Source organism: Vidua chalybeata, chromosome 18 (genome assembly GCF_026979565.1).
Source record: "Vidua chalybeata isolate OUT-0048 chromosome 18, bVidCha1 merged haplotype, whole genome shotgun sequence".
NCBI lineage: Eukaryota > Metazoa > Chordata > Aves > Passeriformes > Viduidae > Vidua > Vidua chalybeata.
The window spans coordinates 4,301,899-4,325,343 of record NC_071547.1 but is presented as its reverse complement, the minus strand read 5'-3'; the positions used below and the strand labels follow the sequence as shown (position 1 = coordinate 4,325,343).

The 23,445-nt window shown below is 47.5% G+C and overlaps 3 protein-coding genes across 4 annotated transcripts; 1 reads left to right on the top strand and 2 right to left on the bottom strand.

Annotated features, from left to right (window-relative positions):
• Positions 1–132: 132 nt before the first annotated feature.
• UNG (uracil DNA glycosylase) lies at positions 133–4,926 on the bottom strand. 2 transcript variants are annotated; one of them, XM_053959332.1, is made up of 7 exons: positions 4,768–4,926; positions 3,978–4,175; positions 3,806–3,901; positions 2,964–3,061; positions 2,532–2,620; positions 2,034–2,212; positions 133–1,413 (listed from the first exon to the last, which is right to left on the bottom strand). In XM_053959332.1, exons 1-7 carry the CDS (start codon positions 4,855–4,857, stop codon positions 1,273–1,275), a joined length of 891 nt encoding a protein of 296 aa, XP_053815307.1. In that variant the 5' UTR covers positions 4,858–4,926; the 3' UTR covers positions 133–1,272. The 2 variants fall into 2 exon arrangements, with proteins under 2 accessions (XP_053815307.1, XP_053815306.1); XM_053959331.1 differs by lacking the exon at positions 4,768–4,926 and having other exon boundaries at positions 3,978–4,313.
• A 116-nt stretch (positions 4,927–5,042) lies between these two features.
• ALKBH2 (alkB homolog 2, alpha-ketoglutarate dependent dioxygenase) lies at positions 5,043–8,060 on the top strand. The gene is made up of 3 exons (XM_053959371.1): positions 5,043–5,306; positions 5,940–6,138; positions 7,317–8,060. The coding sequence occupies exons 1-3, from the start codon at positions 5,090–5,092 to the stop codon at positions 7,654–7,656; spliced, it is 756 nt and encodes a 251-aa protein (XP_053815346.1). The 5' UTR covers positions 5,043–5,089; the 3' UTR covers positions 7,657–8,060.
• A 633-nt stretch (positions 8,061–8,693) lies between these two features.
• USP30 (ubiquitin specific peptidase 30) lies at positions 8,694–23,256 on the bottom strand. The gene is made up of 13 exons (XM_053959370.1): positions 23,233–23,256; positions 22,590–22,699; positions 21,434–21,610; positions 20,293–20,396; positions 18,539–18,637; positions 17,811–17,853; positions 17,463–17,557; positions 16,324–16,383; positions 15,239–15,325; positions 14,692–14,772; positions 13,710–13,929; positions 13,037–13,160; positions 8,694–12,181 (listed from the first exon to the last, which is right to left on the bottom strand). Exons 2-13 carry the CDS (start codon positions 22,687–22,689, stop codon positions 11,944–11,946), a joined length of 1,428 nt encoding a protein of 475 aa, XP_053815345.1. The 5' UTR covers positions 22,690–22,699; positions 23,233–23,256; the 3' UTR covers positions 8,694–11,943.
• Between the last annotated feature and the right edge of the window lie 189 nt (positions 23,257–23,445).

Here is a 23,445-nt window from a genome sequence, read left to right as displayed (position 1 = left end):
CCCTGGCCCTGTGCCTGGTCACGGGGACGAGGACAAGGACATACTCCTGGGTTTGGCTCCCTGGGGGGAACAGGGACTCCCCATTCCACCCCCCCCCCCCCCCCTGCGTTAAAATACCAATGCAAGAGCATGTAAACAAAGTCATTTTTATTTAAAAAAAAACCACACTGGGGAAAAAAAAACCAAGCAAACAACATATACAGCAAGGCCACAGACAGTGTAAACTCACTGGTGATAGTGTTAGCTCAGAGAGAAACCCGAGGAAGAGTTACAAGTATATGCTATAAAAACTGGTGTAATTCCCAAAAAAAAAAAAAAAAAAGGGCTCTTCGCTTCCATTAAAGGAATTACAATGTCAAAGATGGGCTGGAAACCCAGGACTATGAAATCTTCCTCCTGGAAGTCCTAACAGTTATTGCCAACAGTAGGTGGAAACTTTAATTTGCTCCCAAGGTGGCAAAGCACAAAGTTCCCGCTTTTAAGATCTTAAAAAGATCTGAAGTAATTTCCAACTATCAGTCCATGAACTGGGAGATGTCAATGAAGAAACCTTCGCTGCTGCCATCAGCAAGTACCCCCAGGTCCTTGGACAGCACAGCTCACCTGTCATCCAGGTGATTCCACACCCAGGAAGAACCTAAAACCTTTTGATTTTCCTGTCTAAATGCCAACAAAAAATTCAAAAGCGTTACCAAGGGTCTTGGTCACAGCCTCCCTTTGGCTGAAGGGAGGATTTTTCCCAAAATCTTGAGATCATGGATACACCAAACAACACTCCTGACCCTGAATTTTCTTTACAGCCTTGAGAAGCCATTTTTGTAATAAATCTGTAGCAAAAAGCTAAAACCAAAAGCCTTTTCCTCCCATGGAGACAGCTCCATTCCTCCTAAATAGGCAAACTGGATTTGTGTGGGAAGGAGGCAGCAGAGCATGTACAAAAGCTGAGCAGCTTAGTAAGAACTGACATCCCTTCACCAGAGTCTGAAAATAAATTCCCATTGCCACAACGAGCACAAATTAATAGAGAACTCTGGTGTTTGGGGTCTTTTTTTTTTTTGCTTCAAACCAGGCTAAGATCTGTTCCAGCAGCAGAGCTGTCCATCAAACACTCCAACATGCTCTTAAAAAATAAACATTTAAAACAAAAATATAACCATCTCTGAAAGTTTGTTCATTGATCAACGCCTGAGGAACAATTCTCAGGTCAGCAGGAGTTTCTCAGAAATGCCCCAAGCCCTGGCCCAGGGGCTGCTCCCAAGCCTCAGCCCCAGCTCAGAGTGCTTTCCAGTCAATGGGCTTCTTCCCAGATTTCTTGAGGAATTCATTAGTCTTGGAGAAGTGCCGGCAGCCAAAGAACCCTCTGTTGACAGAGAGGGGCGAGGGATGAACCGTCTGCAGGACGTGGTGACGCTTCTGGGAACAGCAGAGAAAACCCCTTGTTAGATTTGCAGGGTTTGGGCTGCTCCTTTTCCAGGGCAGGTGATTTACCCCCATTCTTCCTCCTCCTCCTCCTGAACAGGTGATTTACCCCCATTCCTCCTTCTCCTGCTCCAGAACAGATTATTTACCCCCATTCCTCCTTCTCCTGCTCCAGAACAGGTGATTTACCCCCATTCCTCCTCCTCTTGCTCCAGAGCAGGTGTGATCTCCCCTTACACCCCCTCCTGCACCAGCCTGAGACCCAAAGATCCAGCCACAAGGACCAAGACTTCTGTCCCACTAAGCAAAGACATAAATGCCCTGGCATTTCCCAACTGCTGTCATGCCACCAGCAGATTTCATATTGATTCATGAGCCCTTAACTAGGAAAAACAGCTCTGTCCTTGTGAGACACTGCTGACAACAGGAGCTTACACTTGCTCCACTTTTCTTGCTCAATTCTGGCAAAGGCTAAGCTGGAGCAGAAGCAGAACTCGACCTGACAGAGTTCAGGCAGGGAAAACTCCCAATTCTGTAAGGGAAGTGCCCTCTAGTGTCCACCAAACCGAGGGAAAAGCCAGGCAGAGGGAAGGGCTGAGGAGAAGGAGGTGTACCCTGTCGATGGAGCTGCCTTTCCTCTGGGCATAGGCTCCCCAGAGCATGAAGACAAGCCCGTGCAGGTTCTTGTTGAGCCAGGACACCACGACATCTGTGAACTGCTCCCAGCCCCTCTCCTTGTGGGACGTGGCCTGGTGAGCCCGAACCGTGAGCACCGCGTTGAGCAGGAGCACTCCTGGCAAACAAAGCACGCCCAGAGGGTGAAACAAGGGTTAATCCATCCCTGGACTGCCCCAGGCCGGGCTGGATGGAGCTCTGAGCAACCTGGGATAGTGGAAGGCATCCCTTGGATAAGCCTTAAGCTCCTTCCCAACCCAAACCATTCTGGGATCCAAACTTTTTTTTTTTTTCTGTTGAAGCAAATTTTCATTTTAAGGCGCTCAGAAGTGATTTTCTCTCCTACAGGTGGATTATTTCCAACCACAGGGCTGGTTTTTAGATCAGATTCTTTCCTCCTCCACAGGGGGCACATCACTGAGTGTCTCTGAGCTCACCTTGCTTGGCCCAGCCCGTCAGGTCCCCATGGCCAGGGTGGGTGAAGCCCTCAATGTCCTCAGAGAGCTCCTTGTAAATATTCTCCAAGCTGCAAACCAAACCAGCAGATTTTTAATAGGACAAGAGCAAGCAGCACCACTTATTGCTCTAAGCAGGCAAGAAGAGCATTGATTTTAATATTATTTAAAATAATAAAGCCACTTGCAGAGGCAGGGCACCAGGGACTGTGTGTCTGCCTGGAAAGCTTTAATGAGACTGGAAATGAAAGTTTACATCCAGAGTATCACCAAAACTACACAGAATTATCCTTCCAGGTGACACACACTCAAATTGAAGTAGTTGCAAACCACTTCACATCAATTTTCCCAGCCCTGAGCACCACAGGACTGCAAATAATTAAGGAACAAAAGGGATTTTGTAAATTTTCATACCTGGGGGGAGGTGGAACAGGTTTCTGGACACTGAAACAGAGTCCATGAGCTTGCTTAGGTCCGTGGTATGGATCTTGTCCCAAAATAACAACCTTTACCTGAAAGCAGGCCTAGGTTAGCACTGAATTGTAATCAGTATTATTCCCCAGAGAAAAAAAAAAGGCTTATAAATGAGCTTTATCCTAAAACAGAGACAAAAAATGTCATAAACCAACCCCTCCAAGAAACTGAAGTTAAATCCCAGATATCTTATTGCTAAAAGCACAGAGCCCACCTAACACTAAAGATTAACATCCCTATGGCTTTGCTGCCAAATAATGAATATAACTAATATAATTTGAGAGCAGAAGATCAGCATTTTCACAGTCACAAAAAATCACCTTGTTATTTTCCAAGTAGGTTTCATCCCATTTCAGCTAAATGCCACACCTGCTGTGATATTTTTGACAGGTCTTATTGGAAATTACATTACCTTGTGGTGTCTTATTTTCTTTTAATAATAGTCCTTTACTGATCAATTAAAAGAACAAGAGATGTACAAGATCAAAAAAACTATGAACTAGGTTAAGCCGGTAACACCAGAAAAAAGATGAAAAGGATCAGAGGAAGTTCTGTGGCTTGTGAGGGTAATAAAACAATAAAATTAAGGTTTGGTATCAGACATGAAAGGGAAGGCTGGATTTATGAGTTAGGTGAGCCAAACTACAGCATCCACATCCCATGGGATCCAAGTTTAAGGGACCAAACACTAAAGGAACGTGTCTGTGCACCCACCCCGCACCTTCAGGGTTTTAAACTCCCCGGAGCAGCTCGGAGACCCCCCACACCGCGGCTCTACTCACATCCCAGATGTCGCACATCTGCGTCCAGGTGAAGACCTGCTCGGGGGGCGGATACACCGTGTAGCGCTTCCTCTCCTCGGCCACGAACGCCATCAGCTGCGGGGGCAGCGGGGGCTCAGCGAGGGCTCAGCGGCCGCTCGGGGCAGGGGGGGGATCGGGGAGTGCTGCTCACCTCCACGAAGTAGGGCTTGGAGAACTCCCCGGCCAGCTGCCGCCGCCAGCTGTCGCCGAAGCCCGGGGGCACGTTCCGCTCCGCCAGCAGCTGCCGCGCCGCCTCCTTGTTCCTGCGGATGCGCTCCTGCTGCTCCGCGCTCAGCGCAACTTGGCTCGCCTTATCGCCGGCTTCCTTCGCCTTCTTGGCGGCGCTCACCTGGAAGCAGCGGGCAGGGGGGTGGCTGCGGAGGATGCGGGAGGGCAGCGGGCGCAGCCCGGCGCGGGGGAGCAGCGAGAGGCGGGGGAGCAGCGCGGCCGCGGCGGGACCGGCCATGGCTGCACAAGGTCCGGCCATGGCTGCACAAGGTCCCGCCCAAGGGGCGGCCCCGCCGCACGCGGCGGTTTCGCGGCAAAACACAAAACGCGCCCCCATTGGCCGCCCACAGCAGCGAGCACAAACGCCCGCTCGCTATTGGCTAGCGGGAAAAATACTCGCTTTTCCCCATTGGGTTTGCCGCTGCTGGAGGGGAGGTTTTCACCTAGCAACAGTGACGTCACGGAGGGTATCAGCGCCCATTGGGCGGCAGCGGAGCACGCTTGATTGGCAGGTCAGCCACGCGTGGAGCCGCGCGGGAGTTTGGAAATTGTGCCCCCCCCCAAACTCCCCTCAGAAAAGGCCGCCAGCGCCCCCAGGCCCCCTCCCGCACACACACAGAGCCAGGCACGCCCGTGCCGCCGCCAGACCCCTCTCCTCCCTCCCCTCTCCCCTCCTCCGGAGCCGCGGGCTGCCTCAGCCCCCCGATCGCTACCTCAGAATCGCCGCCCGGCTCCGGGGAGCGGCCGCGCTTCTTGGCCGGCGCGGGGCTGAAGAAGGAGTGCAGCGTCCTCTGGCCGATCATGGCTGCGGCGGAGCGGGGCAGGCAGCGCGGGAGGGCGGCCGGGGCTGAGTGAGGGGCGGCAGCGGCGCGGAACCGGCGGGGGGGGGGCGGGACTCGAGTTTGGCGCCAAAACCGCGCGCGTGCGCTGGGGGGTGTGGTCAGCTGGAGAGGGGGCGGGGCTGCGCGCGCTCCCGTTTCCCGCGGGATCGCGGCTCCTGCTCCTTCCCTCCCGGGCATCGCTCCCGGTCCGCCCATGGACCGGTTCGTGGTTAAACTGCCCCGCGGGCAGGCGGGGGATGGCGGCGGCAGCGGCGGGAAGAGGCCGCGGCTGGAGAAGCCTGGCCCGGAGCGGCCGCCGCCGCGGGAGATCCGCGCCGAGGGGCTCAGCTGTGATTACCGCATCCTCTTCGGCAAGGCCGAGGCGGACGAGATCTTCCAGGAGCTGGAGAAGGAGGTGGAGTATTTCGAAGGTATATTCCTGCCCTGTGAGCGTGCCGGAGCACGGGCTGTCCAGGGAGGCTCCGGAGGCCTCCCGAAAGGCCTGGACAGTGCTCTTGGAGACCCTGCTTGGGCAGGAGGGTGGCCTGGATGACCCCCACTGGTCTCTTCCAACCTCAGCCTTTCTGTGTCCAGCTGTATTCCCCTCCATATCCCCCTTACCCTTCCCAGTGAAGCATTTGCCTGCCCAGCCCACCCAGGTGGGTCCAGAGCAGTTCCCAGGGCCCGGGCACAGCTGGCGGGCACCGGGAGATTCCTGCAGCCACCTGGTGTTGGCACAAGAAGCCAAGAACACAGGTCTGACCCCGCAGGGTTGGTTTTGCTGAGCTGGAAGTGTTTGTCAAGGGATAATCGTGGAGTGGCGACTGGAATTTTTTGTAGGTGTGGTGTATGAGGGATGTGATGGGTCCTGTTCATCCCGCTGGAGGGGGAGGACAAGACAGAGTCCAGCTTTGCTGGGACACAAACCCTGGGAACAGGGATGACAGCTTTTGGGTTGACATGAGCGCCCTGATTCCTGCCTGGAGATTCCCAGAAGCTGCAGATCCGGGAGAATTTTGGACTGTGCAGAGACAATACAAACCCAGGTTTGGTCCTTCCCACAGATGACTTGACGAAACTGCACGTGTTTGGCACGTGGCACAAGATTCCCAGGAAGAAGGTCACCTACGGAGACCCTGGCTTGTCCTACACTTACTCAGGGGTCACGTTCCACCCCAAGCCGTGGATCCCGGTGCTGAGCCGGATCCGGGAGCGCGTCACCTCGGAAACAGGACACACCTTTAATTTCGTCCTCATCAACAGGTACAGCCCCTTCCCAGCTGCACCAAGCAGCTTTTTCTTCAAATTAAACAACAACAAAAAAAAAAAAAAACCACCCAAACTTGTGTGTTGGAATCCGAAACGCAGGGAACTCTCAGGACTTGAGGCCTGTAAGCTAAAGCTTAGAGTTAAACACAGGAGTTGATTTAAGACCTTAGAAAAGGCTTCCAAATTTAAGTGCTAGAAGCAAGAATGTGGATTTATGGTTTAAGCTAAGTAAAAGAAAGTTTAGAATTTTAGAGTTTAAAATACAGAAAAAATAAAAGCAGTTACAAAGGCAAACAAGCAGTTCAGAATGCAGTACTACTATAAGTTTGGGTGTCATAATTAGCTAAGAAAGCTTACACTGTAACATAAGTCTATAAGACAAAATATTTGAAGTCAAAAATATAAATATCTTTGTTAGCAGTGTTTTATTAATTAATAAATCCTTAAAAAGTCTGATAACGAGAAGTCTTATAGCTTTCTGAACTACAAAAATGTGAGCTGAACTCACATTTTCTGCTTACGTAAAAAATAAGAAAAATAAACTGCATCATTAAAAATAATTCAGGGGTCCTGACTTAAATTAATTCAAAAATTCCTCGCAATTATGCAGCATTTGTTTGGTTTGATTTCATTGGGAAATAATTATTATTTTGGTAAGTAATTGATGGTAGATGTGGGAAATGGATTTGTAGAGAATTCTCAAAGCTTGACAGAAGGCTCACATACTGTGTATCTGTGTGTAAACTTTGAGATAAGAAATGTTTATGGAAATGCCATGGAATAGGACAGACGTTGTTGGAGAGAAATGGAACTAGAAACAAGTTTTGAAGGATGGCTTTGCAAATAAGACTAGATACTGTGGAGAAATAAAACTATGAAAGATGCATTGTACTGGGACCCACAAGGGGTAATTTTAGATGATTGGTTTTAAGGCATTTACAGCATGGTGTGGCAAAAGCTGGTAGGCCAAGGAACACTTATAATGTATTGTAATTAGGAAATAATTAGCTTCGGATTGTGATGGTGTAACACAAGACTGAAAATGGAATAAAAGTTTTTAAAAAACACCTCTCAGTCGCCCCATCTCTGGGTCAGAAAAAGGCTTAATCCCACAGGCAGGGATTAACAGAGGTAATTAACAGAGTTCCTCAATTAACAGAGGTAATTAACAGGTACAAAGATGGCCTGGACCACATCGGGGAGCACCGGGACGACGAGAAGGAGCTGGCTCCCCTCAGCCCCATCGCCTCGGTGTCCTTCGGAGCCTGCCGGGATTTCGTGTTCCGGCGCCGGGGCCAGGGAGGGGTGCCCGGGCCGGGGAGGATCACCCTGCAGCTGGCCCACGGCAGCCTGCTCCTCATGAAGCACCCCACCAACCTGCACTGGTACCACAGCCTGCCCCCACGCAGGAGGGTGCTGGCCCCCAGGGTCAACCTCACCTTCAGGAACGTCCTGCCCAGGGCCAAGCAGGGAAATGTTCAGCCACGGGAGCCTTTGGGCTCTGAGAAGTGAAGTTTTAGTTCCTGCTGGAAGTGTGGATTCACCTGTTCCAGCAGGTGAATTCTGGATTCACCTTCCCTCCAGGGGACTGGAGGAGCTAATGGACAGAATTTGGTAATTTTGCTGCTGAAGCCTGTGACCACAGATGTCAATGGCAAGGTTTTTTTCCTCTGGGAAATGGTGCTCTGGTCCTGCTGATCCCTATTTTTGCTGACTGCTCCCCTTGTTTTGCTCGTTCTCACCTGATCTTTATCTAAGCAGCGTTCCAAGAAGATGAAAACACTCCCTAGCCTGGAGGCAAGAGTTTATAAACACTGTGAGCTCGTGTAAAGCTGATATTCTACAGGTGGCACTTTCTGTCAACAGCTCTGGTTTGCTTGGGGCTTTTTAATTAAAATAAAGCAAAATGAACCTGACTTGGAGAAGGGGAGTGCTGAGCTATGAGGACAGGGTGTGGCTGGATGGGTGTTTCACTCCTGTCTGAGTCTTGAATTCTGCTGCTCTTGCAGGAGGAAGCACAAGATTTTTCCTCTCTCAGGTCCTTTGTACAAAACCCAGGCAGCAAAAAGTGCCCTTGTGGGGGAGAACTGGGTTGTCCCATTTCCATTGGAAGGCTGTCAATCTAAGAGTGTATTTCCCTAAATAATTGTCCCTAGGGATCCTATCCTGACTGCCTGAAAGCCACCACCTCCCACAGGGAATCCTGCTGAAAATGAGGGAATTCTGTCCAGTCTCCAAGAGATCTTGAAGCATCAAGGAATGGTAAGTTCTGGGTGAGGATGGGAACCACCAAATCCTCTGTAACCTGGCTACAGCCACTGGAATTAGTGCTGGGCTCTGGCCTTCAGTGGTGGGTCCATTCCTGTGGAATAAAGGCCTGTGCAGGGAATTGGGAATTGGTATTTCCCACCCTCTGCCACTCTGAGATGCTCTGTGGAGCCTGAAGAGCTCCTGCAGAAAATCCTTCTTATCCAGGGCTTGTGAACTGTTGTTTCAACCCCTTTGGCTCCCAGCTTGGTGTTGGTTTCAAGACATTCCCACACTGATTTTTCTACCAAGTTTGTTCTTTTATTGCTACTGTACAGTTAGTTACAAAAATACCCTGAAGTGGAAAATAAAGCAACTTCAAACAGCAGTGCAGTGCTTGGATGGAACAGACATTTTTAAATTAACACACAAGATAAGACAATAATAATCCAAACACAGAAATGTCATCTTGGAGCTCTTAATTCTTTACAATTTATTAACACCTTCTCCACCATGGCAGCTTGGGAGGGATGAGTACCAGTGTTTGAGCCTTGTGGCTGCATAGAGCCCTCCCAGAGGGGAGGTTTGCCTGGAAAACAGATCCCAGGGACCTCCAGAGGGGAGGTTTGGCTGGGAAAAAAAGCTCTGTAACCGCTGGAAAGACAGATCCCAGTGACCTCCAAAGGGAGGCAAACACAGAGCCCTGGGACCTGCAAAGGGGAGGGCTGATTCCCAAACACCTGCACAAATTCCAGTGATCTCCACAGGTGTGGCTGACTGGAAAACAGATCCCAGGGACCTCCAGAGGGGAGGATGAGCTCCCAGAGCCCCGCACAGATCCCCAGCTCACAGGGGGCTGGGAGGATCTGGCACAGCTCAGGGCCAGGACTGAGGAGCTGGGCTTTGCTCCCTTCCTCACCTGAAGGTTAAGCCAAGCCCACCAAGCAAAGCCAGAAAAAAGGCTCAGCTCTCCCCTTGATAGCCCTTGAGGGAGATCCAGAGTCAATCCACAGCCCAGGGAAACAGCTCTTGGCAAGGGAAAACCTGCTGGTCCCAGCTGCCTGATTTCAGACTTCAGTCCATAGTGTGCGTGTCCTCTGCCCCTCCTCCAGCACAACTGAGCCCAAGGGGATGCTCAGCTGAACCCCCAAATCCAGGAAAAAACCCCAAATCCAGGAAAACCCCCCACAAGCAGAGCACTGAGCCTGGAGAATGCAGGACAGCCACTGCTGGCACTGGAAATGGTTTCAGTTCTGAGGTGCAGGGGCAGATCTGCTGGAGGGAGATGCAGGGGTGATGGTTTTGGATGGCTCCCAGTAGGAAGGGCTGGCTCCTTCTCCCTTTAACGGCCAGAGCAAATTTTTGGCATTTTGCATCCTTCAGGGTTTTTTTTTGTTTGCTTGTTTTCTTGGTTTTCTGTAAATTAAAACAAGTTAAAACCAAGCTACTGCTCATGCAGCACAGCCAGGAACCAGGTCCCAGTCCAGCAGTGGATTTATCAATATTTATGTACTATTTATATGTAATATTTATGTAATATTTATTTATGAGCATTACCTGGGCCAGGAATTGTGCTCCAGACTCTGGAATGATGAGTTGTGTAAATAATTTTGCATATCCACCCATTTTTACCACTCCTGCTTTGGCTGGTTTGGAGCCTCTCCTGAGGAAGTGTGAACACCCCCGAGCTTTGGGCAGCACTATGAATTCATGAGGTACAAAGTTGCCCTAAAAAGCTATTTAAGACATTGTTATTTGAAAACTTCACACTGAAAAAAAGCTTGTCTGATGAGGGACTTTTCTCCTCCAAGCTTACAAGGACAGAAAAGAGCTAAAAACAACCTACATATTTTATTCCTGGTTATTTAAAAGCAGGTTTTTAAAGGAGGATTTTTGCTGCTTTTCCCTCTGTGCTTTGGGATTTTTTTTTCTTTTTTTTTTTTTTCACATCAAAAGATCCAGAATAGCACAATTCCCCTTATTTCTATTTACAGGGCAGCCTGGAGCTGATGCAGGATTCCCAGATTTCTTCATGAGACCAGTAAGTGCCCACCAGTCCTGGCCCTGTTGTTTATATTCCATTTAACAAGGCCAGGGGCTGCTCTACAGCTGAGCTGCAAGCCAGGAGCGTGGATCCCAATGCTGGGAATAGCAGATTCCAGCAATAAAATGGGAAGGGCAAGTCTAGAACAGTTACAGCAGCTTGGAAATCACAGCATTAAAAGTTGTAGTTGATGCTACAAAACAACTGGATTCAACAGTGCTGAAGGAAATGACAACACTGAGCACTAGCAAACACTTCCATGTGCTGATTCCAGCTAGATTCCAAAGGTATGGAGCAATAAATTAAGGTTTCAGCTCTTAATAGATACAAAATGATCTCCTGGATTAAGCAATTTAAATCAGGAGAAGGACTTTACAATATAAAGAAGTAAAGTAGGAGGAAAATCGTGCGAGCAGGGAAATCCTTTGGATGGGGGCAGTTTGTGGAGATGCCTTGACTTGATGGGTCAGGGGAAATGGGATTGCATGAGTTCATCCCGTGGGTGTGAGGCATTCCCAGGACGCAGTGGGCGTGCAGAGGCCTGGGCCAGTGGCAATGCAGCTGTTCAGGGAAGCTCAAGGCACTTTGTGTCTTAAATCATTGCCAACAGCAGCTTCCCATCCCAGGGCTCCCCACTGGGAAACACTGGGAACAGAGCCTTGGGATAAAATCCCTGCCTGACAGACAAAGGCTGCTCAACACACACTTGGGGCTGGACGTCGGAACAGCTCTGGGAATTCGGGTACAAAACACAATTCCCAGCCATTGCCACAGGGAAGGGAACCTGGAGGGGCTGGTGCCTAAGGGAGAGGTGCCAGGGGAGGGATTGGGATGGGGAGGGGCTCTTCAACAGCAGCTTGACATCAACCCTTTCCAGGGCTCTCCCTTGGGAAGTGAAATGTGTGGGATAAAGCATCTCCCTGGGAAAAGTGCCGTGTCAGGACGTGGAACAGAGCCTTGGGACAAGGCAGAAAAACACTCCTCACCACACACCCGGGGCTGCACGGCGCTGGAACAGCAGGACCTGGCTACAAACCACAGCTCCCAGCTGTTCCCACCGGGAAGGGAGCCTGGAGAGGGGGAGCTTTGCATAACGGAGAGGCTCCATCCGAGGGCTGGGATGATCCCAAGGGCCGGGACAATCCCGAGGGCTGGGACGGTCCCGAGGGCTGGTCCCAGGGCTGGGGTGACCCCAAGGCCTGGGATGATCCCAAGGGCCGGCACAATCCCGAGGGTCGGGACGGTCCCGGGGCTGGGACGGTCCGGAGGGCTGGGATGACCCCCAGGGCTGAGACGACCCCGGGCTGGGATGATCCTGAGAGTTGGGATGATCCCAAGGGCTGGGACGGTCCCGAGGGCTGGGATGACCCCAAGGGCTGGGACAATCCCGAGGGCCGGGACGGTCTCGAGGGCTGGGACGATCCCAAGGGTTGGGATGATCCCGAGGGCTGGGACGACCCCCAGGGCTGGGATGATCCCGGGGCTGGGGCCATCCCAGCAGCGCTGGCTCAGCTCTGGGCCGGGCTCTGGGGCTGGGCCCGGCCGTGCACGCGCTCGTAGAACAGCAGGTAGGCGCTGGCAGCCAGCACCTCGTGCAGGCTGGCCCTGCGCACCGACTCGTCCGAGATCCAGAGCCACTGGCTGCCGCGGGCGCCCGGCGCGCGCCGGAAGGTGACGAAGTGTCCCGAGTGCATGTCCCCGTGGTGCACCACCACGGCCATCAGGCGGTACAGGTACAGCGGGGCCCTGCGGGGACACGGGTCAGCCACACGCACACACCTCCCACAGCAGCCACAGTTCCTGCCCGGAGCGAGGGCCTGGCTCCCTGTGCGGCTGCTCCAACCCTAGTGCAAGGTGTCCCTGCCCATGGGATGGGATGATCTCCAAGTTCCCTTCCAACCCAAACCATTCTGTGAGCCAAACTGCTTTTTCCTGCTGCTCCGTCCCTGGAAGTGTCCAAGGCCAGGTTGGATGGGGTTTGGAGCAACCTGGGATAGTGGAAGGTGTCCCTGCCCATGGCATCTCCAAGTCTCCTTTCAACCCAAACCATTCTGGGATTATGGGATTCAAACCTCCTATTCCATCCCTGGAAGTACTCAAGGACAGGCTGGATGGGGTTTGGAGTGATCTGGGATAGTGGAAGGTGTCCCTACCCATGGGAAGGGGACTGCACTGGATGGTCCCTAAGTTCCCTACCAACCAAAACCGTTCTGGAATTCTATGGAAAAGGATTATCAGCAGAAGCCCCCAAGGGTGATTGATCAAATGGAATCATGGCAAGTGCAACTGAAATCAAAACATCTGAGAGAAAAAAATCTATGGATTTCTTACAACCATTTGAAAATGAAGGAAAAAAAGGGCTAGAGGAAACCAGCAGCAATAAGATTATGGCTGTTCATGAACCAGAGGAAGGAGATTTTGAGTTTTGCTTGTAACTTGCCCTACTCCCTTTCCCAGGACTAAAAATCACCCAAGAGACAAGCACAGGAGCTGGGACAAAGATCACATTCTGTCACTGGGCAGCCTCAGGACAAGGACAGAAGAAAGGGAGACAATTTGAAGGACAGAAATGAAGAGAGAGGGTACAAATTTCTAACTTACCTGCACTCAGGGAATGCAGCAAGTGGGAAAGTTCCTGGGGACATTAAAAATGAGGGAGAGGAAGAGGAAGAAGAGGAGGCACCATTCATGAAGAGAGGTTTGGTACCAGCTGGTTGTTCTGCATCTGCCAGAGGAAGGAGAAATTCAGGAATTTAACTTGAATGCTCTTGCTAACAACAGAATCTCTGCTTCTCATCATGGGATATGAAGGTATTTTATTGGTTTTCATATCCAAAGGATAATTTATTCAAATTCATTTTACATGACAAATATGGAAATTCCCATGTGTCCAAAATCCCAACTAAAGGAATATTGAGCTGCCTAAGGACAGACCTCCTACAGATGGATTTTCCAACTGTTTTTGAAGAACCCACCATTCCCAGCATTCCCTCTCTGCTTGTCCTGAAGTCTTGGAAGACATCCCTAACAAGAAAAACCCTAGGATATCCCAAGTTCAACACTCCTTTGGACAAAATTTTCTTTTAAATATATATATTTAGTAGGATCAAAATGAATTTTCCAACCTGAACTGTAAATTTGGGAATGGCAAAGGGATTTCTGTCCTCTTTGCAGAGCCCCACATCAAGATGCTGCTCATGGCTTGATCCTGCAGAAAATGTTTGATCCCTGACATGCAGAAAGAGCTGAACCATTTCATTGGCAAAGGAGGTACCTGAAGGTTTCCCTGCTCTCCCATCCTTCATTCCAGGGGTTGTCTCCTCAGAGTTTTTCTGGCTGAGCTGCTCCTGGCAGGATTTGGGACCAGGAACTCGATATTTGTAGATGTCCATGACCAGGAACTCGTTGAACTGGACGTGCTCGTGTCTCTTCAGGGGAGTGCCTTGGTTGGACCAGCTCAGCCTTTGCAGGTGGATGCACAAACACTGGGGCAGCTTCAGGAAAGGAAAATCCACATTTTTCAAGGAAAGAAACAGGTGGTAAGTCCAGGGAATATGGAAATGTATTTTCCTTATCTCTGTATAAACTCAGTGGCAACAGTGTCCTTAAAATGTGACACCAATTCTTGTGAGATTCCTGGTATCTCCTAATCCCCAATAATTAATGGCCTTGCACAGGGGAAAACCAAAAACATTAAGTGTTATAAAGAGCTGAAATTCAAAGTAATTGCTGTAGCAAGAAGTACATTATTATTATTATTATTATTATTATTATTATTATTATTATTAGCACCTGAGGCTCCTAATTACACTCCAGTGCCCTGCTGGCCTCTGCATGACAGGATTACAGAGCAAAAAAAAAAAAATAGAAATCACACCTGATGTTTACTCACCAGCTCTATTCAGAATATTTTAATTTCTCTGAAATGAAGAATTGCTAAAGAGGCTACAAACCCTATAAATATAAATCAATTTGCTCACTGAAGAATTAATGTAAAATCTAAGAAATGACACTGAGCCAAACTCACATTTAAGTGTTTTGCTAAATAACAGGAGAATATTCACATCCTGTAAGGGTTTAGTGTTTGATTTTTTTGTTGAGTTGAAGCCTCAATGCCCACAAATATTTGCCAGGTGAGTTTACTTTGAAAAGTAAAACATTTGTGGTCTAATAGCAAGAAATGGACACAACCAGCTCCAAGAGAGAAGTTACTGTGACAGGATTTAGGAGATTTGGAGGGGTTTTTTTTGCCTCACCTTTCCTAACTTTAATTGCTTAACAAATGTTGTTCTCTGGTTTTCTATGCTTTGTCCATTCAGAATTCCTTCTGCCTGGATCTGGAATGAAAAGGAAAAAAAATGAAGGCACCTGCAGACAGGAACAATTAATTGTCTGGTTTATGCTCAGTGCATTAATCACACCTAGGAGTGCTCTTCAGAATTCCTAAAGGGTCAAAATTCCAAACCAAAATCAAGATGAAATGATAACTCCATTCACTCAGAACTGCACTCATTTGCCTCTTCTGTTGATTTTTAAACAATACCAGAACAAAAAAAAGATCCCTAGTGATGCCTGGCAGCTACAAAATAAAATATTTGTAGATTTTTTTAACAGCAGTACTAAGTAAAGCTTCAAATATTCTGTGAGGTAAGAACTACTTGTTAAATATCTGAAATCCCAGAGGCTTTCCCCAAGTCCTGAAGAAAAAAAGAGATGGAAAGTGAAGCCAGGATTGTGTCAGCAGGCTCAAAACTGAGCAGGGAGGTGAGAGGAATTAAAGTGACAGGAATCAAAGGGACCTACTTTGGTGCAGTTGTCACACACAACATCCTTCACAGTCTCTGAGGAGATGAAGTGATGGAGGCAATGGTCCAGTGTCATGGGACGACCCTGAGTGCCAAGAAAAGCCAGAATTATTTACAGGAATTTTAGGGTGCATTCCACTGGGTTTTGGGAAAGGATTTTTAATAATTCCTTCCATAGAGAAACTACAGAACTGCTGATTTATTTCATGAAAGAACTGACTGAATGGATTTGGGTGATCATGGAACTGTGGGGATTCCCCTTTAGCCTGGCTTAAACATGGACAACTTTGCAGCCTTTTGGTAACAGCAGCAGCGATTCCCTGAGCCCTTCAGTGGGGTTTTAAACCACAGATTCCTGTCCTGTTCCTATTTATCTCTCATTCCAGCACTTCAGGGGTCACTTTATGCTCTCTGGCCTTCTCCATAGGAGAAATACAGCTTTTAATGGAATGCAGGCCTCCTTGCTGCCTTTCCTCATATCCTGCCCTGCCAAGGATTGGATAAAACAAAACACAAAGAGCAGAAAATGTGTCCAAATCCCAATCCTGGCTCTCAGGAGGGCACTCTGCAAACAGGAATCACAACTTCCATGAGCTGTGGAAAGAAATCACTACCAGACATGAAGTAACAAATTCTTACAGCCCAAGAATATCCTGCAGATGTTGCCCTAAAAATCCACAATGTTTTGTCATTTGAAGTTTTTCAGAGCCAGAAGGAAATGGAAACAATTGCCAGTTGAAATCACCCCCTGGAAAAGCCTGGATGGGGTAAGGTGTGAGCTGCCAGCTGAAGGTCAACTTCCCAGGATGGGAAGCAGCCCTTGGGGATATGATCTGGGCTCTTCAAATTGCACAGAAAAGACCAAATCCTCCACCAGGAGAAACAGAAAGTTCTGGTGGCATCACCAAGTTCTGCTTGTTGGGCTCATCAAAACCTGGCACCACCCGTTAGGGAGAAGGTCCTGCAGCAGCACAGGATTAAAAAAGACCAGGAAAATCAAGTCCTGAAGTAGCTCTGAATGTCCTGTGCCCCTGAGGAAGGCCTGGGAAGGGCAGGATGGATCAGGAGCAGTGGGATACGTACCCACACAGCTGCTGGAATGCTCAGGGAGAGGCTGTCGAAGGTGTCAAACCTCACAGGGCTCTGCAAGAGAACATTCCAGAGCCAGCATTTATGTCAGTGATGATTTCAGTTTTAGCTTTCATACTTCCCACACTCTGTACTGCATTAGTCTGTAACTCTGAACTTCATATAAAGTGTTAGCAGCAAGTTCTCCTCACGTTCAGTCAGACAAAACAATCCTTTTCCAGCCCCAGCCCCAAGGACACCGTTGCAGCTTCAGGCCCAAAAAGTGTAAACAACAAAAAGGCCCAAAAAGTGTCAATTGAGGAGAGCAAACTGGGAGGATGGGACTTCACAACCTGGAGCTGTAATTGGATAATTAACCCCAATATGGAAATGGACCAAATTTATAAAAGTATGAAAAATCTTGGGTGGAGCCATGGTCGGGCTCTTGTACTGCCCGAGGTGTATCCTGTGAAGGCCTTTTTAATAAATATCTACTTTATTCTTCATCACTGTGTAGCCTCTGCTCTGAGTAGCCTTCAAGGCATCATCAGTCCCCAAAAATTCCAGCCCAACTCTCCTAAGTTGAGCCTGTGCCCTGTGCTGTCCATAATTCCCTGGTGGAACAGGATCCAAACCCCTCCATTTCCCAGTTGTGCCAGGGAGCGTCAGGAATGTTCTGCTTGGCCTCCTCCTGCTCACTCCAATTTATCTGCAAGGTTTTGGGAAATAAAATGCAAATGTTCTCTTGGTTTGGGCTATAAATGAGGTTTATTTTCTGTATTTTTTTTCCATTATCCAGGTTATCTTCATCTCCTTACTTGGGATAACTGGACTTTAAGTATCTTTGCAAAATGTGCTGAATGAGCAGCGAGTCCTAAACTCACCCAGGTGAGTGGATTTTCAGGTAATATTATTCATTAATTAGTTGTTAATTCAATAATAGAATAAAACATCCATTATTCTGGTCGATGAGGCAGCTGTTACCCCCACAAGGTGCATCACATGGATTTTTTTTTTTTTTTTAGTCTATTTAGGGATAAATCCTTGTTCATCCCCAAGGGATGATGGTTCCAGGAAGCACTCTGAGTGTTGGAAATCCCTTCTCACATGACACAGATATTAATAACAATATAAAATATGATCTATTCCCACACCTGGTGCTCACAGTGCTTGCAGACCATGTTGCTGGTCAGCCTTCCATGGAAAGGGTGCTGAGTTTTCCAGTGGTTGGACACAGGGGGAAGAGATCCTGCAACAAAAAAATTGTCCTTGGATTTTCCATCCATCCACTTTCATCGCTCCAATCCCACACTTGTGCCCTGCAGTTACAAAATTAATGCCTCCAAAGCACATTTTTGTCTCAGTGATTAATAATCAATGCAGATTTATTTATAATTTTGATTTCTATTTCAGTTCAGTACAAAGATCAATTAATATTATCCTTTTAATAAACAAAACTACCCTATGAATATTCAGGATATCCAGAAGGGATAAAATCCTACCTCTTGTCCTGCAGCTTATTTGCTTTTGGATTATTTCTGGTTGCTACAGAGGGAAATAAAAACATTTCATTAACCCTACCACAGCAACATAGAAAAGATTTAGAAATTTAATACATGAAGTATTAAATGTGCTCCTATTTCATCCCTAGTGGGCTTTTCTGGCCAATTAGAAAAACTGTGGCTCTTTATATTTGTAAGAACAAAAAAAACTGGTACAAAGCAAATTTATAATTGACAATTGCTTGTAAAAGGAATCATTAATCTGCAGGACTCTCTGCCTCAAAACACTAAAATAGGAGATTTTGTCTTTTTTTTTTTGGTCTGTATTTTAGGCAAACCAGATATTTTCCACCTGCATCAAGTTTATCAGCAAGCTGATAAATTTTACCTCCATAAAACTCTTCCAGAAATGCCCTTTTTGCAGTTTTCAGCCCTTTTTCAGGTGGGAACTACAGATCAGAGTAAATGCTTGGAGGGACTACCTGAAATCCCTACATCCCATGGATTTAGGGATGCAAAAACCTTCAGGAAAGCAGGAACACTGGAAATTCCAAGACATTTTCTTCAGAAAACCTGAGAATTCTTTAAATTTGACTTATTGATGGGTCCCTGTCAAAGGATTAAAGAACACCTTTGGGAACAGAATCAAAATATCCTAAATATACACTTTGTACTTGGGGATCTGGGCAGATTGCAGGAATTTCTGATAAGGAAATAAGTGGGATCACCTCCAGGGAATGCACATCAAACAAATGGGTCACACGGGGCTGCCGATCCCGTTCGTCCTCCAGGGAAGAGGTCAGGACATGGAACAGCTCATGGGCATCCTGGAAATGGAGTCAGAAACAGGAGACATCAAAAAAACACCCCAGGAGGGCTGGAAATCCACAGGAAATTAAGGGAAAATTACAGCTCAGAGTCCAGATTTGTATTTATATCTATATTTATATCTATATTTATATCTATATTTATATCTATATTTATTCATGCACATATAAAATATATAATATAGATAATATAATATTATATATAAATATATAATATGTAAGCACATACTAAAAGAAATAATAATGAAAATTAAGTATCTAAATAACTATATGAAATAGTTATTTAATTATATAAGACATATATTTTATTTTAATTATATATAACCATTGTATATAATTGTATATAATTATTATATGTTATATATAATAATTATTGGTTTATAATTTATAATATATAGTTTTATATATACATTAAATATATTATATATATTACCTATAATATTTATTCTTATTCTTAGTAATAATAATAATAAAAAATTTGTGTTTATATTGCATCTATTTTGTTGTCCCCAAAAGCTTCCTAGCAGCCCAAGGTGCTCAAGACATTCTGGACCATATAAATTCACAAAAAAATGAAAACACTTAGGAGGAAAAAATACCCCCAAATGAATCCCCAAATCCCTGTTTTCCTGGATTTTGAGGGAAGCAAAATTGAAATTGATCCTTGGAAATCAGGAATATATTTCAGGAGTGGGATAATTGATGGAATGCATTGGAAATACTGACAAGAACTGCAAATAATCAGGAATTCTGAAAAGCTGGGAACAGAGCCATTATCCATAGGGAAACCAGGGATCTGTTCTGCTTTAATATTCCTGGCCCCGTTGGTAAAGAGAAGGTTTGGGATTCCCTGAGGAATATCCCAGCCTGCTGAAAGCCCCATTCCCGAGCTGTGGATGTTTCCCATCACTTTCTGGAAGCAGCACTCAGGTCTGGCAGCTGCAGCTCTGGGGTGTCCCTCAGACACTCTTGGATGTTCCGGGTCCAGGGCAGAATCCTCTGAGACCCTGGCAGGCAGCCAGGAACCCCTGTGGTCTTGAGTTTGACCCATGGAACAATTTACCAACTTTGCAGGAAGAACAAGAAATCACAAAAGTTTAGATATTATAATAGAATTAATCACAAAGTAAAAGGTAGGATTTTTGAGTGCTGTACAGGGGGCTTTAGGCCTTGTACAGAGGGGTCTGAGTTTTGTACACGGGGGCCAGAGGTTCTAAGATGGAGGGATTTGGGCGTGCCCCGTCCTCCTTCTTTCTCCTTCCTATTCCCCATGTTCTTGGTGGTGTTGGCACTCACAGATTGGTTTAGAGTAGAAAGCCACTGTTCAACATAGGTAATAGGCATTGGGGAAAAACTATAAACATTTAATACGTAATCTGTGATATAAAAGATGGCACCAGCCCCTTGGGAGGGGGAGACGAAGGGAGACGGAGACGGAGAGAGACGCAGAGGGAGAAGGAGTCAGGGACAATGTCAGGGAGTGTGTGTGCCTTGAGATAACGTGCAATAAACTGCCTTGAGACCAGACCACTGAAGACTGCTGAGTCTTTCTTTGAAGGCACGGGTTGGAGGAGAGACTTTACCACCACCTGGAGTCACCCCAATCAGGGGGAAGGCTCCGGCACTGGGGGATTTCCCCTGATTCCTGCACTCACCTGCTCCTCAAAGGAGGAGATCTGCCACCTGTTCATCCTCAGCACGTCCAGCAGGCAGCTGGCATCCAGGACATCGTCCTCCGTCACCTCCTGGCAGGACAGGGCTGGAGAAGGGAATCAGCAGTGTCAGGAGGAGCCAAAACTGGGCTAAAAAACCAGTGCTTTATGGGGTTATAGCAGGACCAGCCTCACACCACTTCCACAGGAACTTCCCTTTAAAAACAACCCTGTGAGGGAAGCCAGGGGGTCACTTCAGGGTGTCAGGGATGAAATTAGCCCAAAAATTAATCACCTTGAGCTTAAAACCCTTAATATTTTATATTTTATAATGATATATTTTCTATTTCTAGAATATTTAAAATATTTCTATTTCTATTTATTTAATATTTATTATATAAATTCATTTATATAGTTTCTTCATTTATTAATTTATTTGTTCTACGAATTTATTATATAAAATTATATTACTTTTAAAATAACATTTTATTATATTTTATAATATTTTATATTTATATATGTTATAGCTTATAATATTTTAATTTTATATAATATCGATCATATAATTTTGTTAATATGGTTTATTTATTAATAATTTTAGCATATTGATAAATACATTAATATATCAAATCAATATAATAAATATATTTATTAATAATAAATTCAATATATTAAATACATATATTTATATAATTTGTTCATTATATAGATTTATATAAAAGTATATTGATTATTTTATAATAATTTATATTTATATAATATTTTATATTTTCTCTTTTATAATTTTATTTTATTTTATTTTTTTAATAGCCGAAACCTCACAAAGTGAGGTTGAATTGTCACAGGTTTTTGGGGAAAACAGTAAGCTTGGGGAAATAATAATAAAAAAAAAAAGCTTAAATTATTTGCTAATCATTTTTTTAATAGAACTCTAAATTTCTTGAATTCTATGGAATTCAACCCTTCTGTGAAAGGCAGAGCTTTGGCCAAGACATTTCCATGAATCTGAAAATCAGAATAAAATAGGGAATACACAACCCCCCCCCACCAGGAGCTTCATTCTTTGGGAAAAGAGGCTAAAAATGACAACAATGCTCCCTTCGATATTTTCTCCTTGCTGTGGAAGAGGAAAATGTCCGGGCACCTCTGAGGAGCTGCAGCAGAGTCACGGAGAGGTGCTGCTGCCGCTCCTCCTGCTCCGGCCTGTACTGGGCTGTGAACTCCTCCAGCCACCTGATGAACGAGGGGCAGGAGGACAAGCCCTGCAGCAGGGAATTCATGAAACACGTGTTGCCCACGTTCAGGAGGCCTGGCACAAGCCCTGCAAAGAGAATTGCAAGAGTTTACAGCAAGAAATCCAGGTAAAACATCCTCCTTTTCCATAGGAATGCTGTGTCGTTAAAGAAAAAAGTGGATTTAAGTGGAGTTCTGTGTTCACTTTGTGCTGTTGATTTGCACACAATCCCAGAAGGGTTTGGGAGGGATTTTGGAGATATCCCACCCCACCCACCCTGGGCAGCTGTGGAAAACACCAATCACTTGGTTTTTAAAAGCTTAAAAGTTAATTAGCAATAAAATAGTAATAAAATTAGAGTAATGAAAATTTGGACAATGAGGATTAGGACACTACAAGGCAATAAAAAGCAAAGAATTTTGGACATCTGGATTTTTTGGGCACTGAGCTGCCAAAACCAAGCCTTGGGAACAAAGGAACAACACTTAAAAGCAACAGCCTGTTGCATATTCATATATCTCATACATGATGCATAAAAATTCCTTGCAAATTAAGAATTTTTCTGGCTTTTGTCAACTCCTTCCCCTTAATCCTGGTGGTTCCATAAAGGTGGAGAGAAGGTGGAAGGATGTTTGTCTTTTCTGATAAGGAGGCTGTAACTCTTTAGATTTCCCGTTGCTGTTATCTCTGCGTGAACAGCTTCTTGATTATCTCATCCCTTTTCTTGAGCTAGTAAAAAACATCTTACATCGCAAGAGTTTCTATTTTAACATTACGCTGCAACCTAAAACTACATTTAACACACCGTTTAAAAGGGATGAATACAGCACAACGAAACAACCCTCCACAGTACGTACAGCGTTCCATTTTATATTTGCGAAGAGCATTAAAATACGCATTTAAACCTTCCACAATCCCGGGCTGCTCCAAGCCCCGCCCGACCCTTCCAGGGGCAACCCCCGAGAAGTGCGCCAGAGCCTCCCAGGGGATAAAATTCCTTCCCAAAATCCCACCCGGCCGTGCCGGGCTCGTTCCCGGTGCCGGCAGCCCCAGACCCCTCCGGTACCTCTCCGCCGCCGCTTCCTGCCGCTGATGGGGCCCCACAGGACGTAAATCCCGGCCGCCAGCGCCGCCGCCGCGCCCCCCAGAACCCCCCAGCTCCGCATGGCTCGGTGCCTGCCACGGGAAAAGCGGGACACGGTCAGGAGCTGCGGGAAAAGCGGGACACGGCCAGGGGCTGAGGGGAAAGCGGGAGACGGTCAGGGGCTGAGGGGAAAGCGGGAGACGGTCAGGGGCTGAGGGGAAAGCGGGACACGGTCAGGAGCTGCGGGAAAAGCGGGACACGGTCAGGAGCTGCGGGGAAAGCGGGACACGGTCAGGGGCTGAGGGGAATGCGGGAGACGGTCAGGGGCTGAGGGAACGCAGCCCCCCGGCCATCCCCGGGAACCCCAGCGCAAAGGGAACGGGGCTGAGGGAAGGGGGAAATGGAGCAGGAAAAGAGCAGGGAGGAAGGGAAAGGGGAATGAAGAAGGTGAGGGAAGAAAGGGAGCGCTCGGCCCAGGGCTCGCCCCGACCAACCCCAGCCGCCTCCCCCCTCACCGCCTGCCAGCCCTCCTCCCCCTCAGAGCCGGCCCCCTCCCGGCTCATGCCGAGCCTCTTCCCGCTCCATCGCGGCCCGCTCCGGTCACCGCCGCCCCCTGCCCTCGGACCTGGCCCCCTCCCCCGCCCGCAGCAGCCGCCGCACCGGCCCGTCCGCCAGCATGGCCGCGCCGGAACGCGGGCGCGCGGCCGGGCGGAGCCGGGGGGACGGCAGGAGCGCGCGGACCGGCCGGGCGGCGGCGCCGGAAGTGGTGCGGGGAGGGGGGGCGGTTATGGCGGGGAGCGGCCGTGGCGGCGGGCGGCACCGGGGGCGGGCCCGGGGC

Excerpts from the sequence above, each read along its gene's own strand:
- USP30 (XM_053959370.1), bottom strand. The coding sequence starts at position 22,689 with ATGCGGAGCTGGGGGGTTCTGGGGGGCGCGGCGGCGGCGCTGGCGGCC. Across the intron at positions 18,638-20,292 it reads TCTCCTCCTTTGAGGAGCAG|GATGCCCATGAGCTGTTCCA; the intron begins GTGAGTGCAGGA and ends CTCCATTTCCAG. Across the intron at positions 14,773-15,238 it reads TGTGTGACAACTGCACCAAA|ATCCAGGCAGAAGGAATTCT; the intron begins GTAGGTCCCTTT and ends TTTTCATTCCAG.
- ALKBH2 (XM_053959371.1), top strand. The coding sequence starts at position 5,090 with ATGGACCGGTTCGTGGTTAAACTGCCCCGCGGGCAGGCGGGGGATGGC. Across the intron at positions 5,307-5,939 it reads GGAGGTGGAGTATTTCGAAG|ATGACTTGACGAAACTGCAC; the intron begins GTATATTCCTGC and ends TCCTTCCCACAG. Across the intron at positions 6,139-7,316 it reads AATTTCGTCCTCATCAACAG|GTACAAAGATGGCCTGGACC; the intron begins GTACAGCCCCTT and ends GGTAATTAACAG.
- UNG (XM_053959331.1), bottom strand. The coding sequence starts at position 4,313 with ATGGCCGGACCTTGTGCAGCCATGGCCGGTCCCGCCGCGGCCGCGCTG. Across the intron at positions 3,902-3,977 it reads CCAAGCCCTACTTCGTGGAG|CTGATGGCGTTCGTGGCCGA; the intron begins GTGAGCAGCACT and ends CTGCCCCCGCAG. Across the intron at positions 2,213-2,531 it reads GACGGGCTGGGCCAAGCAAG|GAGTGCTCCTGCTCAACGCG; the intron begins GTGAGCTCAGAG and ends TTTGTTTGCCAG.